General features: G+C 61.6%; 1 protein-coding gene across 1 annotated transcript in view; it reads right to left on the reverse strand.

The window, feature by feature from the left end:
- Positions 1–5,478: 5,478 nt before the first annotated feature.
- The window catches only part of TMC3 (transmembrane channel like 3), a 34,139-nt gene continuing 26,673 nt past the window's right edge, over positions 5,479–12,944 (reverse strand). The window contains exons 18-22 of the mRNA XM_070400710.1: positions 12,177–12,299; positions 11,051–11,129; positions 9,649–9,691; positions 7,309–7,564; positions 5,479–6,217 (exon numbers count right to left, since the gene is read on the reverse strand). Of these exons, the coding sequence (XP_070256811.1) occupies positions 5,479–6,217; positions 7,309–7,564; positions 9,649–9,691; positions 11,051–11,129; positions 12,177–12,299 (1,240 nt within the window). The remainder of the gene's footprint in view (positions 6,218–7,308; positions 7,565–9,648; positions 9,692–11,050; positions 11,130–12,176; positions 12,300–12,944) is intronic.

The following is a 12,944-nucleotide window of genomic DNA, read 5'->3' on the forward strand; positions in this document are numbered from 1 at the left end:
CAATGAGTGGGCGGCCAGGCCGAGGAGTTGACAAGTGAATAGCAATGAGAATGGTGCCCGCATAGCAACCAACGCGTGTAATGCCGCACACGTGTTGTATGTTATGTATGCACATGTAGACATGTGCTCATATGTTTCCCTATGTTATACCAGAGAGGTATAGAATGGACTGTTGCCAGTAGGGAGGAAGGCAATGTGTATTTCCCTATCATTTTCTTTATTATTAGGACTAGAGGCCTCGTGCATGAAATTCGTGCGAGGGCAGGGTCCCTGGCAGCTGCCAGCTGCTGGCTGGGGGGCTCCCTTCCCCTGGCTGCCGGCTGCCCTGCCCCCTGGTTGAGGGGACAATTTGCATATTAAGCTTTTATTAGATAGGATGATTTTTTTGTTAATCATCACCCCAGGATATTTTTCCAGTGATGTTTAGGGAGAGGGAGAGAGAGAGGGAGAGAGAGAGAGAAACATCGATGTGAGAGAGACACATCCATTGTTTGCCTCCTTCACGCGCCCTGACCAGGGCCCGGGCCAGGGAGGAGCCTGGCACCAAGGTACATGCCCTTGACCGGAATCGAACCAGGGGCCCTGTCGCTCAGTGGTGTCTATCCACTGAGCGACACCAGCCAGGGCTCATTATGATTTTCTATCATCAAGTATCACTGAATTGGTTTAACTGCTAACATGTAGGGATTTTTAAACTAAAAAAAAAAAAAAAAAAAAAACCTCTGGGAAAATCCTATATAATAAAGAGCTAATATGCTAATAACATGCTAATTAGACTGAACAGCCGAATGACCTTCGGACGTCCTTCCGGATGACCTTTCGGACAAAGCCAGGGATGCGAGGGGCTGCAAGAGCCAACCCCCTCGCACGAATTTCACGCCCCAGGCCTCTAGTATCAGCATAAAGTACTGCTATTGAAGGTACAGCTTTGGTTTGGGGGCCTAGCGCTGTGGCCCCGGTGGAGGGAGATGGGACCGGCTGTGGAGGTGACTTTCCTTAGACATCAGACACGGAAGACATTTCTATGCTCATCAGGACGGAGCGTGGGCTCAAAGCTGTTTTCAGCTCCCTGAGATCCCTTGGGGGCGTGGCTCAGGGGTTGAGCACCGACCTATGAACCAGGAGGTCAGGGTTCGATTCCCGCTCAGGGCACAGGCCCGGGTTGTGGGCACGATCCCCAGTAGGGGGCGTGCAGGAAGCAGCTGATCCATGATTCTCTCTCATCATGGATGTTTCTTTCTTCCTCTCCCTTCCTCTCTGACATCAGTAAAAATATTTTATTTTATTTTAAAATATATTTTATTGATTTTTTTACAAACAGGAAGGGAGAGGGATAGAGAGTTAGAAACATCAATGAGAGAGAAACATCGATCAGCTGCCTCCTGCACACTTCCTACTGGGGATGTGCCGGCAACCAAGGTACATGCCCCTGACTGGAATCGAACCTGGGACCCTTCAGTCCACAGGCCGACGCTCTAACCACTGAGCCACACCGGTCAGGGCATCAATAAAAATATTTTTTAAAAATGATGGATAAGGCGTGGGGAGCCCAGCTCACAGTGGGGATGGGCTCGTGTCCATGTGCTGAGATGCTAAGGCTCCTGGAATGAGCCCCTGTTCTGCGCAGACTCGCGGGAGGACCTCAGCCTGCTTCCTCAGGGAGCTGGGCAGCTGCCGGGGCGGCTGTGCTGGGAGGGGTTGTGTTTATTGACTCTTCACTTAGCAACGCTGTCACTCAGCCCAGCCACTCCCCGGCCACTCCCTCAGCACCTGATCCACAGGCTGCCACTCTCCCCTCAGGGCACCGCCCGGGCACGAGGAGGCAGAGACCACAACCCCATTTCTCAGGCCAGGAAACTGAGGCTCGCACAAGGACCCAAGGCCGCAGGGCTGGGACGCGGCTGAGCCGGACACGCCCAGCTTCTGGTTCACGTTTGCTCGGAGGAGATGCAGCATTTACCGTGGAACCGGCAAAGGGCAAAGGGCAAAGCGGCCCTGGCCGGTGTGGCTCAGTGGGTAGAGCATCAGCCTGTGGACTGAAGGGTCCCGGGTTTGATTCCCAGTCAGGGCACAGGCCCGGGTTGCTGGCTCCATCCCCAGTGTGGGGCGTGCAGGAGGCAGCCGGTCCATGACTCTCTCATCATGGATGTTTCTCTCTCTGTCTCCCTCCATCAGTCCTATATAATAAAAGCCTAATATGCAGATGGACCAAACAGGGGAAGGACCCGTAGAATGACTGGTCGCTATGACGTTCACTGGCCACCAGGGGGCAGATGCTCAATGTGGGAGCTGCCCACAGCCCGCAGGCCCCAGCTGAGCCAAGGCGGGTGCCATCGGGGGGCCCTTGATTGCCTGCAGGTCACCCCACAGATTGGCCCTGATCTCCGACCAGGCCTAGATACCCTACCTGTGCACAAATTTTGTGCACCAGGCCTCTAGTAAAAATATATATATATTAAAAAAAAGTAAAGCAGAATCACGCCCCCCCTCCCCCACACACACACACGCTCACCATGGCTGGGCCACAGGAGCACCCAGACCAGGGAGGGGAGTCTTAGGGACCCACAGATGTTAGTGGGTGCCCCTGTGACGACCTGAGTCCTGGGGGAGCGAGTCCCACAGGCCTTTAGGGAGAGATCGGAACAGGTGGCTCCCACCCTCACCGCCCCTGCTCCCGGCCCTGCTCCTGCCCCCCTCCCCCCCCGACAGCCAGAGGGATCTGTGTGGCCCCCCTTGTCCCCCCTCCCCCGCCCTGCACACGGGCTTATGGGAACCGAGCCCAGGCTGCCTTGGTGGGTGCGGATCCAGGAGACGCACATTCATTCAAACAACTTGGATGCCGTTCCCACCGGGCTGGCCACACCGGCCTCCTTGGGGGCGATCAGAAGCGCTGGCGAGGTTGCGAGGGACATGGTCCCCGCCCCCTGCCCACGGGTCTGTTGGGGGCTGGACCTGGGGGCCAGCAGGGCAGCGGGGGCGGGGGGGGGAGGGCGAGCCTGGCCCTGCCCTTCCGGAGCCAGGGCCTCCCGGTGGGCGCAGCTCAGAGAGTGGACGTGATGTCCACGCCTGTCGGTGGGAAGCGGGGGGCAGTGGGCACTTGATCCCCAGGATGGACGCCAGCAGCGGCGGGAGCGAGCGGCTCTGTGTCCCCATCAGGCCCCACACACGTGTGTGCAGGCCGTGCAGGGATGCCTCTGCACATACAGGTACATGTACACTCACATGTATATAACACGAACACTCACACACATATAACATGTACACATACACACAGCGTGCGTTTCCATACATGTGTAGAACATGTACACTCACACATATATAACGTGTATGTGTATATACTTATATGACACATATTTACACATGTATATAAGATGCACGTTTATACACAAATAACATGTACATTCACACACATATAACACGTACACCCCCACACACAGCATATGTTTACGCACATGTATATAACATGTACATTTACATACTTGTATCACATGTGTATTTATGCATATGTATATAACATGTACATATGCACACTTATAAAATACGCACACCTACACACATATATAGCACACATTTACATACATTATATAACATGTACATTTATATACTTATATAGCGCATGTATTTAAGCACACGTATATAACATGTACATTTATACACACATAACACGTACATCTATACTTATATAACAGGTACATCTACACACGTATATAGCATACATTTACATATATTTATATAACATGTACATTTATATACTTATATAGCGCATGTATTTAAGCACACGTATATAACATGTACATTTATACACACATGTAGCATGTACATCTGCACTTATATAACATGTACATCTACACAAGCAGATAGCATACATTTACACTCATGTACATAAGATACATTTACACACATATATAACGTGTACATTTACACACACGTACATAGAGTGCATTTTCGCACACACACACATAACATACATGTGCACGTGGACATAGCTACACTCCACAAACTGAATGGACTTACACCAGACTCTCCGCAGTGGTGTGGGGGGCGTGAGGCTAGAGGGGGTGAGCGTGGACTGTGGTTACATCTGGAACATCTGGGACGCTGTCACTGCATCGCTGTATCAAACACTGCAACTATCACTGCAACTATCACTGTAACACTAACTGTATCACTGCTATTGCTGCTGCTACTGCTATTGCTGCTGCTGCTACAGGTGAAGTGGGTGCTTGTGAGCCAGTCCCCCCGTTGTCCCGCGTGTGTTAACGAGCCCGTGCCGAGAGCTGGGGTGCACCGGGCCCCATGCTGAGAGCTGGGGCGCACCAGGCCCCGTGCTGAGCACTGGGGCTGTGCTGAGAGCCGGGGCGCCCAGGGCCCTATGGTACGAGCTGAGCGAACTGGGCCCTGTGCTGAGCGCCGGGGCGCACTGAGCTGTTGTGAAAGGCAGCCTGGGTGTGCCCTGGCCGTGCCCACGTGCAGGAACCCTGCAAGGCCTGCTGGGCCTGTGCTCTCCCCTCACACACCCTGCACCGCACGCCCCAGAGGCAGGGCCGCCCCAAAGCTGCCGGGTGTCCCCGGAGACGGCGCCACGGCCCCGCCACAAGTGTGGACGAGGTGACCTGGTCCCGGAACCCTGCGGGCGCCGACAGAGAAGGGTGTCCCTGGCATTCTCGATCGCTTCCTCTTTCAGGTGCCAGGCACTGGAAGAGTGATGGTTGCCATGGAAACGGGGAGTGGCCATCTGGCTCCCCCTGCAATGGGACCCACGGCTGCCCAGCTGCCCATAACAGCAGGGAAGGGTTCCAGCCTCCAGGGAGGATCTGGTGGGAGGGGTCGCGCTGCCCTAACCGGGACCTTCCTGTGGCTGTGAATTCTGGCTCCACCTGGGGGTAGGTGGGGGGGGGGGGGGGAACCTGTGGCCGCAGGAGAGAACCCTCAGAAGCAGGAGCAGAGCTGAGGGTGGAGACGGAATCCCGGAGACCTCTGAGGTCCTGGATCCAGCCGAGCCTGAAGCCCGTCCTTCCAGGTTTGAGGAGCAGACTCGGTGCCCAGGCTGATTGACAGGCACAGAGCCCAGTCGTGAGCCTACGGAGGCGGTGCGCTCCACGGCAGCCCCTCCCTCCCGGGCTGACGGGGAGGATGAGTTCTGCGTGGACGTGGACGGCAGGATGGAGGCACCCACAGCGTTTGCAGGATCCAGACAAGCACAGACTCCCGGGAGGCCTCTGGGGCTGGCACAGCCTCAGGCCGGCCTCACATGCGGGCACCCGATGGTGCAAAAGGCTGATGTCTTTGAAATGAGGGCCTAAGTGCAGGCGGTGCAGGTACACCTTCCCGCACACAGCGCATGCCTCTGTTGCAGTCAGCCGCTGTCCCAGAGGCGCCCATGGGCGCACGGGCTCTTTCCAGAGGGGAGGCCCCCCAGCACAGGGGTCAGGGGTGCAGGGGGCTCTGATCTTGGGGAGCCCTGCACCGGGAGCCCCGCTAGACATGTGAGCAGATCAGGCCACTCAGCTCCGCATGCCTCGCGGGGGCCTGGCTCCTGCCCCCGGGGCGCGCGCACCGGGGTGGCCGGCCGTGTCTGTGGCTGACCTGCAGGTACTGGTCGGCGCCGCTGTCCTGGGGGTCGCTGCTGGACCCCGACAGGGAGTCCGATTCCGCGAGGGGCGGCTGGAACTGAGGGTTCCCCCTGGGCCGCCTCGGGGGGCGTGGCTTCTTCTGCACGTGCCTCGTAGGGTCCAGGGGACCCCCCAAACCCTCATCCCAAGACAGGGCGTGCCACCAGCCCCGGCTTCCCGACCTGTTGGCCACGTAGAAGTGGGGAGCCCCGGGCAGGCCGCCCAGGGAGCGGGGGTGCAGAGGCCTCAGGCCCGGCCCCCCTCTCAGGGGCTCCTCCTCGCTGTCACTCAGCTCCGGGGAGCCTGCAAGTCGGGGGGCCCCTGGCGCACAGCGCATGCTCCTGGGGCAGGCGTCCACCTCCACCAGGGCCCCAGAGGCATTCATCCTGGGGTGTCCTTCAGGCCAGAGCACCGGGTGGGTTTTTTTGTGGGCGTCGCGCTCGTGGACGAGGTGGTACCTGGGGGCCCCCGGGCGCATGCGCTCACAGCCCCGTTGGAAGAGGGGTTCGGAGTGGACATCCTCGATGTGCCTTGCAGACGTCACCGGGGCGCGGGCCCGGTTCCTGGGCCGGTCGCCGGGGCCCGCCCGCGGACCACGGGGGCGCCTGTAGGACGGGGGTGGTCACGTGTGTGGCCGCGCTCTCCGGCCCCGCCTCTGGGCCCAGGAGCAGGAACGGGGGTCCCGGAGGTCTCTCTGCGCCTCGGGGTGTCCACTGGGGACACTCACCTGGACACAGGCCTCTCCTCTGGGGGGAGGAGGTGCACGGAGCCCTAATGCGAGGAGGGCGCCCGCATCTCCAGGGCGGCGCCGAGGGCGTTGCTAATGGGTCCCAGAATGGCTCCTTGGTCCAGGAGCACATGGTGGGGCGGCCAGGAGCACACAGTGGGATGGCCAGGAGCACACAGTGGGGTGGACAGGAGCACACAGTGGGGAGGCCAGGAACACAGTGGGGCAGCCAGGAGCACACAGTGGGATGGCCAGGAGCACACAGTGGGGGGCCAGGAGCACACAGTGGGGCAGCCAGAAGCACACCGCGGGCAGCCGGGAGCACACAGTGGGGCAGCCAGGAACACACAGTGGGACGGCCAGGAGCACACAGTGGGGTGGCCAGGAGCACACAGGGGGGTGGACAGGAGCACATAGTGGGGCACCCAGGAGCACACACAGTGGGGTGGCCAGGAGCACACAGTGGAATGGCCAGGAGCACACAGTGGGGCAGCCAGGAGCACACAGTGGGATGGCCAGGAGCACACAGTGGGGCGGCCAGGTGCACACAGGGGGGTGGACAGGAGCACATAGTGGGGTGGCCAGGAGCACACAGGGGGGTGGACAGGAGCACACAGTGGGGCGGCACTGGTGGGCACGAGTGAGAAGCATGCCCTCTCCCCCTCGACCCCTCAGCCTCACAGACAGTCACCCCACAGCTTGTGGGACTGATGGACCCTCTCCCTTGTCAAGGCCCCACAGAGACAGGCGCTCCACCCCTCGCACAGCGAGACTCTGAGACTCCGGGTCTTTGTTAACTTAGTCCTTGTCTTTAAACAAAACACCCCCCACCTCCCCTTACACGCAGATGGACAACTCTCACTCCCACACGAGGGTGGAGGGCCCTGCAGGTCCCACTGCTCTCACGTGGGGGACAGACCAGGACACCCCTACTCCCTCACCCCCCTCCGTGAGCGACAGCAAGCTCACCTCCTGGCACTGCGCTCCGGCCAGGACCGGGGGGCGCCGGGGAGGAGGGCGCTGGGGTTGCGGGGCTCTGGCGGGGGGCTCTGGGGCGCGGGCTGGGCGGCCGTGTCCCCTCGGCCTCCCTTGCTGCTGGGCGAGTCAACGCTGACTGCGTGGCCGTTGTCCTGGGGTGTCCCCAAGGGGGTCAGGGACGGCTGGCTGCCGGGGTCCCCGTCGCGGGGCAGCCTCGTGGGGCCCTCCTCCTGGGTCTGGATCCGGGCTGCAGGGAGAGAGGCCGCGAGCAGTGAGCTGGGGGGGGTCGGGGGGTGAAGAAGGGGGGGCAGTCACAGGGATGGAACTGCACGCGTCACAACACCCAAAAGCTGGGCCTTGTAGGCACCCAGCCAGGGGCCACCACTCGTCCTAATCTGCAGAGACCTGGCGGGGGAGGGGGGGTGTGGAGGCGCCACGCCAGCCCCAGGTTTTGGGGGCGTACTGTCGGGGCCCGGGAGGCAAAGCAGGTGATCCCCAGCGTCAGGCTCAGGTTCGATGTTGGGGGGACACTCACAGAGCGTTCCAGAAGAAAGGCCTGACCTCGAGCTGGGAAGGGGACCAGTGGAGCACACAGGGGGGTGGACAGGAGCACACAGAGGATGGCACCAGTGGAGCACACAGTAGGACCGCCAGGAGTACACAGTGGGGCAGCCAGGAGCACACAGTAGGACCGCCAGGAGCACACAGTGGGGCAGCCAGGAGCACACAGTGGGACAGCCAGGAGCACACAGTAGGACAGCCAGGAGCACACAGGGGGACAGCCAGGAGCACACAGTGGGGCAGCCAGGAGCACACAGTGGGACAGCCAGGAGCACACAGTAGGACAGCCAGGAGCACACAGGGGGACAGCCAGGAGCACAGAGTAGGACAGCCAGGAGCACACAGTGGGGCAGCCAGGAGCACACAGGGGGACAGCCAGGAGCACACAGTGGGGCAGCCAGGAGCACACAGGGGGACAGCCAGGAGCACACAGGGGGGCAGCCAGGAGCACACAGTAGGACAGCCAGGAGCACACAGGGGGACAGCCAGGAGCACACCGTCCTGGCCAAGGCTACCGGGACCCAGAGGAGGCCATGGTTCTGCCCTGAGCGACACACTGGACCCTCAGAGCGGGGGTGACAGCCCGAGCTGCGTCCCCTCCACAGGGACCTCCAGGCCGGGGAGGCGGGGTCCCGGGGCTGGGGACCCTCACCCAGGCTCCTCCCGGGGCAACGGCCCCCCTGCCCCCCGCCACTCGCTCAGAGCAGAGCAGACCGAGCCGCCCACAGGCCCTTTGGGTCTCCTTCCCGGCCTTCTCCGAGGGAGGCCGTGCCCTGGGCCGGTTCTGCCTGTCACCCTCGGAGCTGGGAGGGGTCCCAGGGGCAGCCTCACGGGGTGAAGCTGTGCCTGCCGCACCCCTCTTCGGGCCCCCGACTCCCGCTCCTCATTCGGTCCCTGGTTCTGGGGAGTCTCTCCTTCCCTCTGAGCTCTGGTGCTGGGACAGGGAGCCTGAGGTGTGCCATGGGGTGTGGCTCCTTGTTCAGACCCTGGCCTGGGCTGGGACTGTGGGCGGGGCCTGGGCCTAAGGAGGAGGGGCCTGTTCCCAGGGAGGCGGGGCCTGTGCCTAGGGAGGCGGGGCCTGTTCCTAGGGAGGCGGGGCCTGGACCTAAGGAGGAGAGGCCTGGGCTGGGACTGTGGGCGGGGCCTGGGCCTAAGGAGGAGGGGCCTGTGCCTAGGGAGGCGGGGCCTGTTCCTAGGGAGGCGGGGCCTGTTCCTAGGGAGGCGGGGCCTGGACCTAAGGAGGAGAGGCCTGGGCTGGGACTGTGGGCGGGGCCTGAGCCTAAGGAGGAGGGGCCTGGGCTGGGACTGTGGGAGGGGCCTGGGCCTAAGGAGGAGGGGCCTGGGTCTAAGGAGGCAGGGCCTGGGCCTAAGGAGGAGGGGCCTGGGCCTAAGGAGGAGGGGCCTGGGCCTAAGGAGGTAGGGCCTGGGCTGGGACTGTGGGCGGGGCCTGGGCCTAAGGAGGAGGGGCCTTGCCAGAGGCCTGAGTGACAGCCTTGCAGGAACCCAGGGGACGTGGAGAGAAGCACAGAAGCGAACAAGACAGACGTTCTCATGGCTTCCTCTCCGGCCTCACACCTTCCTCCTGACCCCACCCCTGTGCTGGGGTTATGCCCAGGCCCGGGTATCACGTGAACACCGTGGACTTAGACCCACACGTATGTCCCCAGATCCCACTTCCCGGTGCCTGGTGAGCGGGGGGAGCAGGGGTCGCGGGAGTGTGTGTTTAAACGCCCGGCCGCGAAGACACCCGCTCACTGTGCTGGTGCTCACCTTCCGCCATCTGCGCAACCTTTTTCTTATCTTCAGATCTTGCCTAAAACAGAGATCATCACAGGTTCGCTTGGACGTAGCAGGAAGCAGTGACAGTACTGCTCTTGGGGGAAAAGACAGGAGCCACCCTGCTGGTACCTTCGGCCATGACCCTGCCCCCGGGGCGGCAAACAGATGCCAACACCTGGTCCCGATGGACCGGGAGGTCCCGCCAATGGTGGGCGGCCCGGACACAGACAAGCTGTCCCAGGCACCCCGGGGGACATCCTTCCAGAAAACCGCCCTTTGCTGCTCCAAACGCTTTTCTTTTTAAATGGCTTAGGGCCGTGGTTGGCAAACTGCGGCTCGCGAGCCACGTGCGGCTCTTTGGCCCCTTGAGTGTGACTCTTCCACAAAACACCACGTGCGGGCGTGCAGGTGCAGCGCGATTGAAACTTCGTGGCCCATGCGCAGAAGTCGGTATTTTGTGGGAGAGCCACACTCAAGGGGCCAAAGAGCCGCATGTGGCTCGCGAGCCGCGGTTTGCCGACCACTGGCTTAGGGGACGCGCTAGTATTTCTGTAGCGGAATCGAGATTCATGGGAGGTGTTTTTTAAAAAAGGTTAAAGAGCCCTAACCGGTGTGGCTCAGTGGATAGAGCGCCGGCTTGCGGACTGAAGGGTCCCGGGTTTGATCCTGGGCAAGGGCATGTACCTGGGTTGCGGGCACATCCCCAGTAGGGGGTGTGCAGGAGGCAGCCGATCGATGTTTCTCTCCCATCGATGTTTCTAACTCTCTGTCCCTCTCCCTTCCTCTCTGTAAAAAAATCAATAAAATATATTTAAAAATTAAATAAAAATATAAAAGGTTAAAGAGGTGGAGGTTCCTGGCATGGGGTTCTGGGACGGGGTGAAGCTGGCGCTGGCCCTGGGGAGCCGCTGGGTGTGGGAGGAGTGGAGAGTGTGGAAGGATTGGGGGGCGGGGGGGGGGGGGGCCTGGGCTCCCTCTGGCTGTTCTGACAACTAAGATTTAAAACCACCAGAATCTAAAAGACGAGAAAAAAGGCAGTCTTTGGGCCCAAATAGTGCCTCTGGGTCAGATGCCCGCGATGACAGGGACCCCAGGAATCCCTTCTCTCCCCTCCCGCCCAGCACAGCCCACGGAAGAGCCCCCACCGACAGGGCTGGGCGCCGCCACCAGATGGCGCTCAAGTGCTGGGGCAGCTTCATTCCTGGGCAGATGAGGGGCCCTTGCCCCTGGGGACTCTTAGCAGAGACCCTGGGCGATCCCGGGAGGCGGAGAGGTGCCCTTGCACCCCCCGGGGGGGGCCGGGACTCCCTGGGATTTGAGAATGAGAGGTCTCGCGGGCGCCCCCTGCTGGCGGGACCTGCCCCTTCGCGCGGCGGGGAGGGCGGGTACTTGCGTTCTGAATCTGCATGCGGAGCTGGCGGTTGCTGAGCTTCAGGGACCGGGCGATGCTCTGCAGGTAGTAGATGAGCATGCTGGGGAGGAAGGCGGTCAGGGATCAGGGATCGGGGCTCCGGGCTCAGGGCTTGGGGCTCAGGGCTCAGGGCTCGGGGATCCGGGATCAGGGCTCAGGGCTCAGGGCTCGGGGCTCATGGCTCATGGCTCAGGGTTTGAGGATCAGGGCTTGGGGCTCAGGGCTCAGGGCTCAGGGATCAGGACTCAGGGTTTGAGGGTCAGGGCTCAGGGCTCGGGGCTCGGGGCTCGGGGCTCAGGGCTCAGGGCTCAGGGCTCATGGTCAGGGCTCAGGGCTCAGGGCTCAGGGCTCAGGGCTTGGGGATCAGGGCTCAGGGCTCGGGGCTCAGGGCTCAGGGCTCGGGGATCCGGGATCAGGGCTCAGGGCTCAGAGATCAGGGCTCAGGGCTCAGGGTTTGAGGATCAGGTCTTGGGGCTCAGGGCTCAGGGCTTGAGGCTCAAGGCTCGAGGCTCAGGGCTCAGGGCTCAGGGCTCGGGGCTCAGAGATCAGGGCTCAGGGCTCAGGGTTTGAGGATCAGGGCTCGGGGCTCGGGCTGGGAGCTCAGAGCTTGGGCGTGCCACCTGCCCCACTTCCCTGGGGTCCCGGCCAGGAGGGCACCCGGCCCTCCCACAGGGCGCAGCCGTCCCCACGGGCACCGCGGTCCCAGGGGCCCCCGGACGGGCTGCTCCCCTCTCCTGGTCTTGCTTTGGGACCCTGCACGGGCACAGCCCAGACGGCAGCGGATCTGCGTGCACCGGCCTGGGGCCTGCACGGTGCAGCCCAGAGTGAGTGGGAGCTCAGCGCACGGGTGGTCCCTCCTGCAGCAGCTGACCTCCCGGGAACAGCAGCGACCATGGCCTTCGCCCCATCGCGGGGCCACAGGACGCCCAGAGTCCAGGGGGACCCCTCACGCTGCCCTCCTGCCGCCCAGGCCCCTGCTCAGGTCCTCGGCCCAGCGGTGACCTGCACAGACTCGCTGATTTGCAGGGAATTGTTGGGGGGCGGTGCTGACTGGCAGCCAAGCCGGCGGGACCCCGTCTGCGGGGGGGGACGGGGGACACACACTCACAAGAGCAGCAGCACGGCCGGCAGGATGACCACGGGGCTGCTCACGTAGCCGACCACCGCGGCGAACCAGGCGGGCAGGTCCGCCACCGTCTCCGCCACGATGTCGTAGATCTTCTCCTGCCCGCTGCGGGGGGGCGGGGGGGGCCTGGTTGGCTAGAGGGCGGCCCTCCAGGTCAGTGAGGAGCCGGGTGCACCCCTGGCTGGGAGGACACCAGCATCTTCGGGGGCAGGGGGGGCCCCAGGAAGAGTCCTAGTCATTGCACAGCTGGAGGCGGGTCCGCAATCACAGAGAGAGAGGGGGTGTGTGTGTGTGTGCGTGCGCGTGCGCGCGCATGTGTGAGTGTGAGAGTGAGTGTGTCAGTGTGAGAGTGTGTGAGTGTGCGTGAGTGTGAGTGTGTGTGAGTGTGCGTTTGAGTGTGTGTGAGTGTGAGAGTGTGTGAGTGTGTGTGAGTGTGCGTTTGAGTGTGTGTGAGTGTGAGAGTGAGTGTGCAAGTGTGTGTGAGTGTGTGTGAGTGCGCAAGTGTGAGAGTGTGTGTGAGTGTGTGCACACGTGTGGGTGTGTGAGTGTGCGTTTGAGTGTGTGTGAGTGTGAGAGTGAGAGTGTGTGAGTGTGAGAATGAGTGTGTCAGTGTGAGAGTGTGTGAATGTGTGTGTGTGCATTTGAGTGTGTGTGAGTGTGAGAGTGAGAGTGTGCAAGTGTGTGTGAGTGTGCAAGTGTGAGAGTGTGTGTGTGAGAGTGAGTGTGTCAGTGTGAGAGTGAGAGTGTGTG

This window comes from Myotis yumanensis, unplaced genomic scaffold (assembly GCF_028538775.1).
Source record: "Myotis yumanensis isolate MYYU_CA2020_CCGP unplaced genomic scaffold, mMyoYum1.0.hap1 SCAF_20, whole genome shotgun sequence".
NCBI lineage: Eukaryota > Metazoa > Chordata > Mammalia > Chiroptera > Vespertilionidae > Myotis > Myotis yumanensis.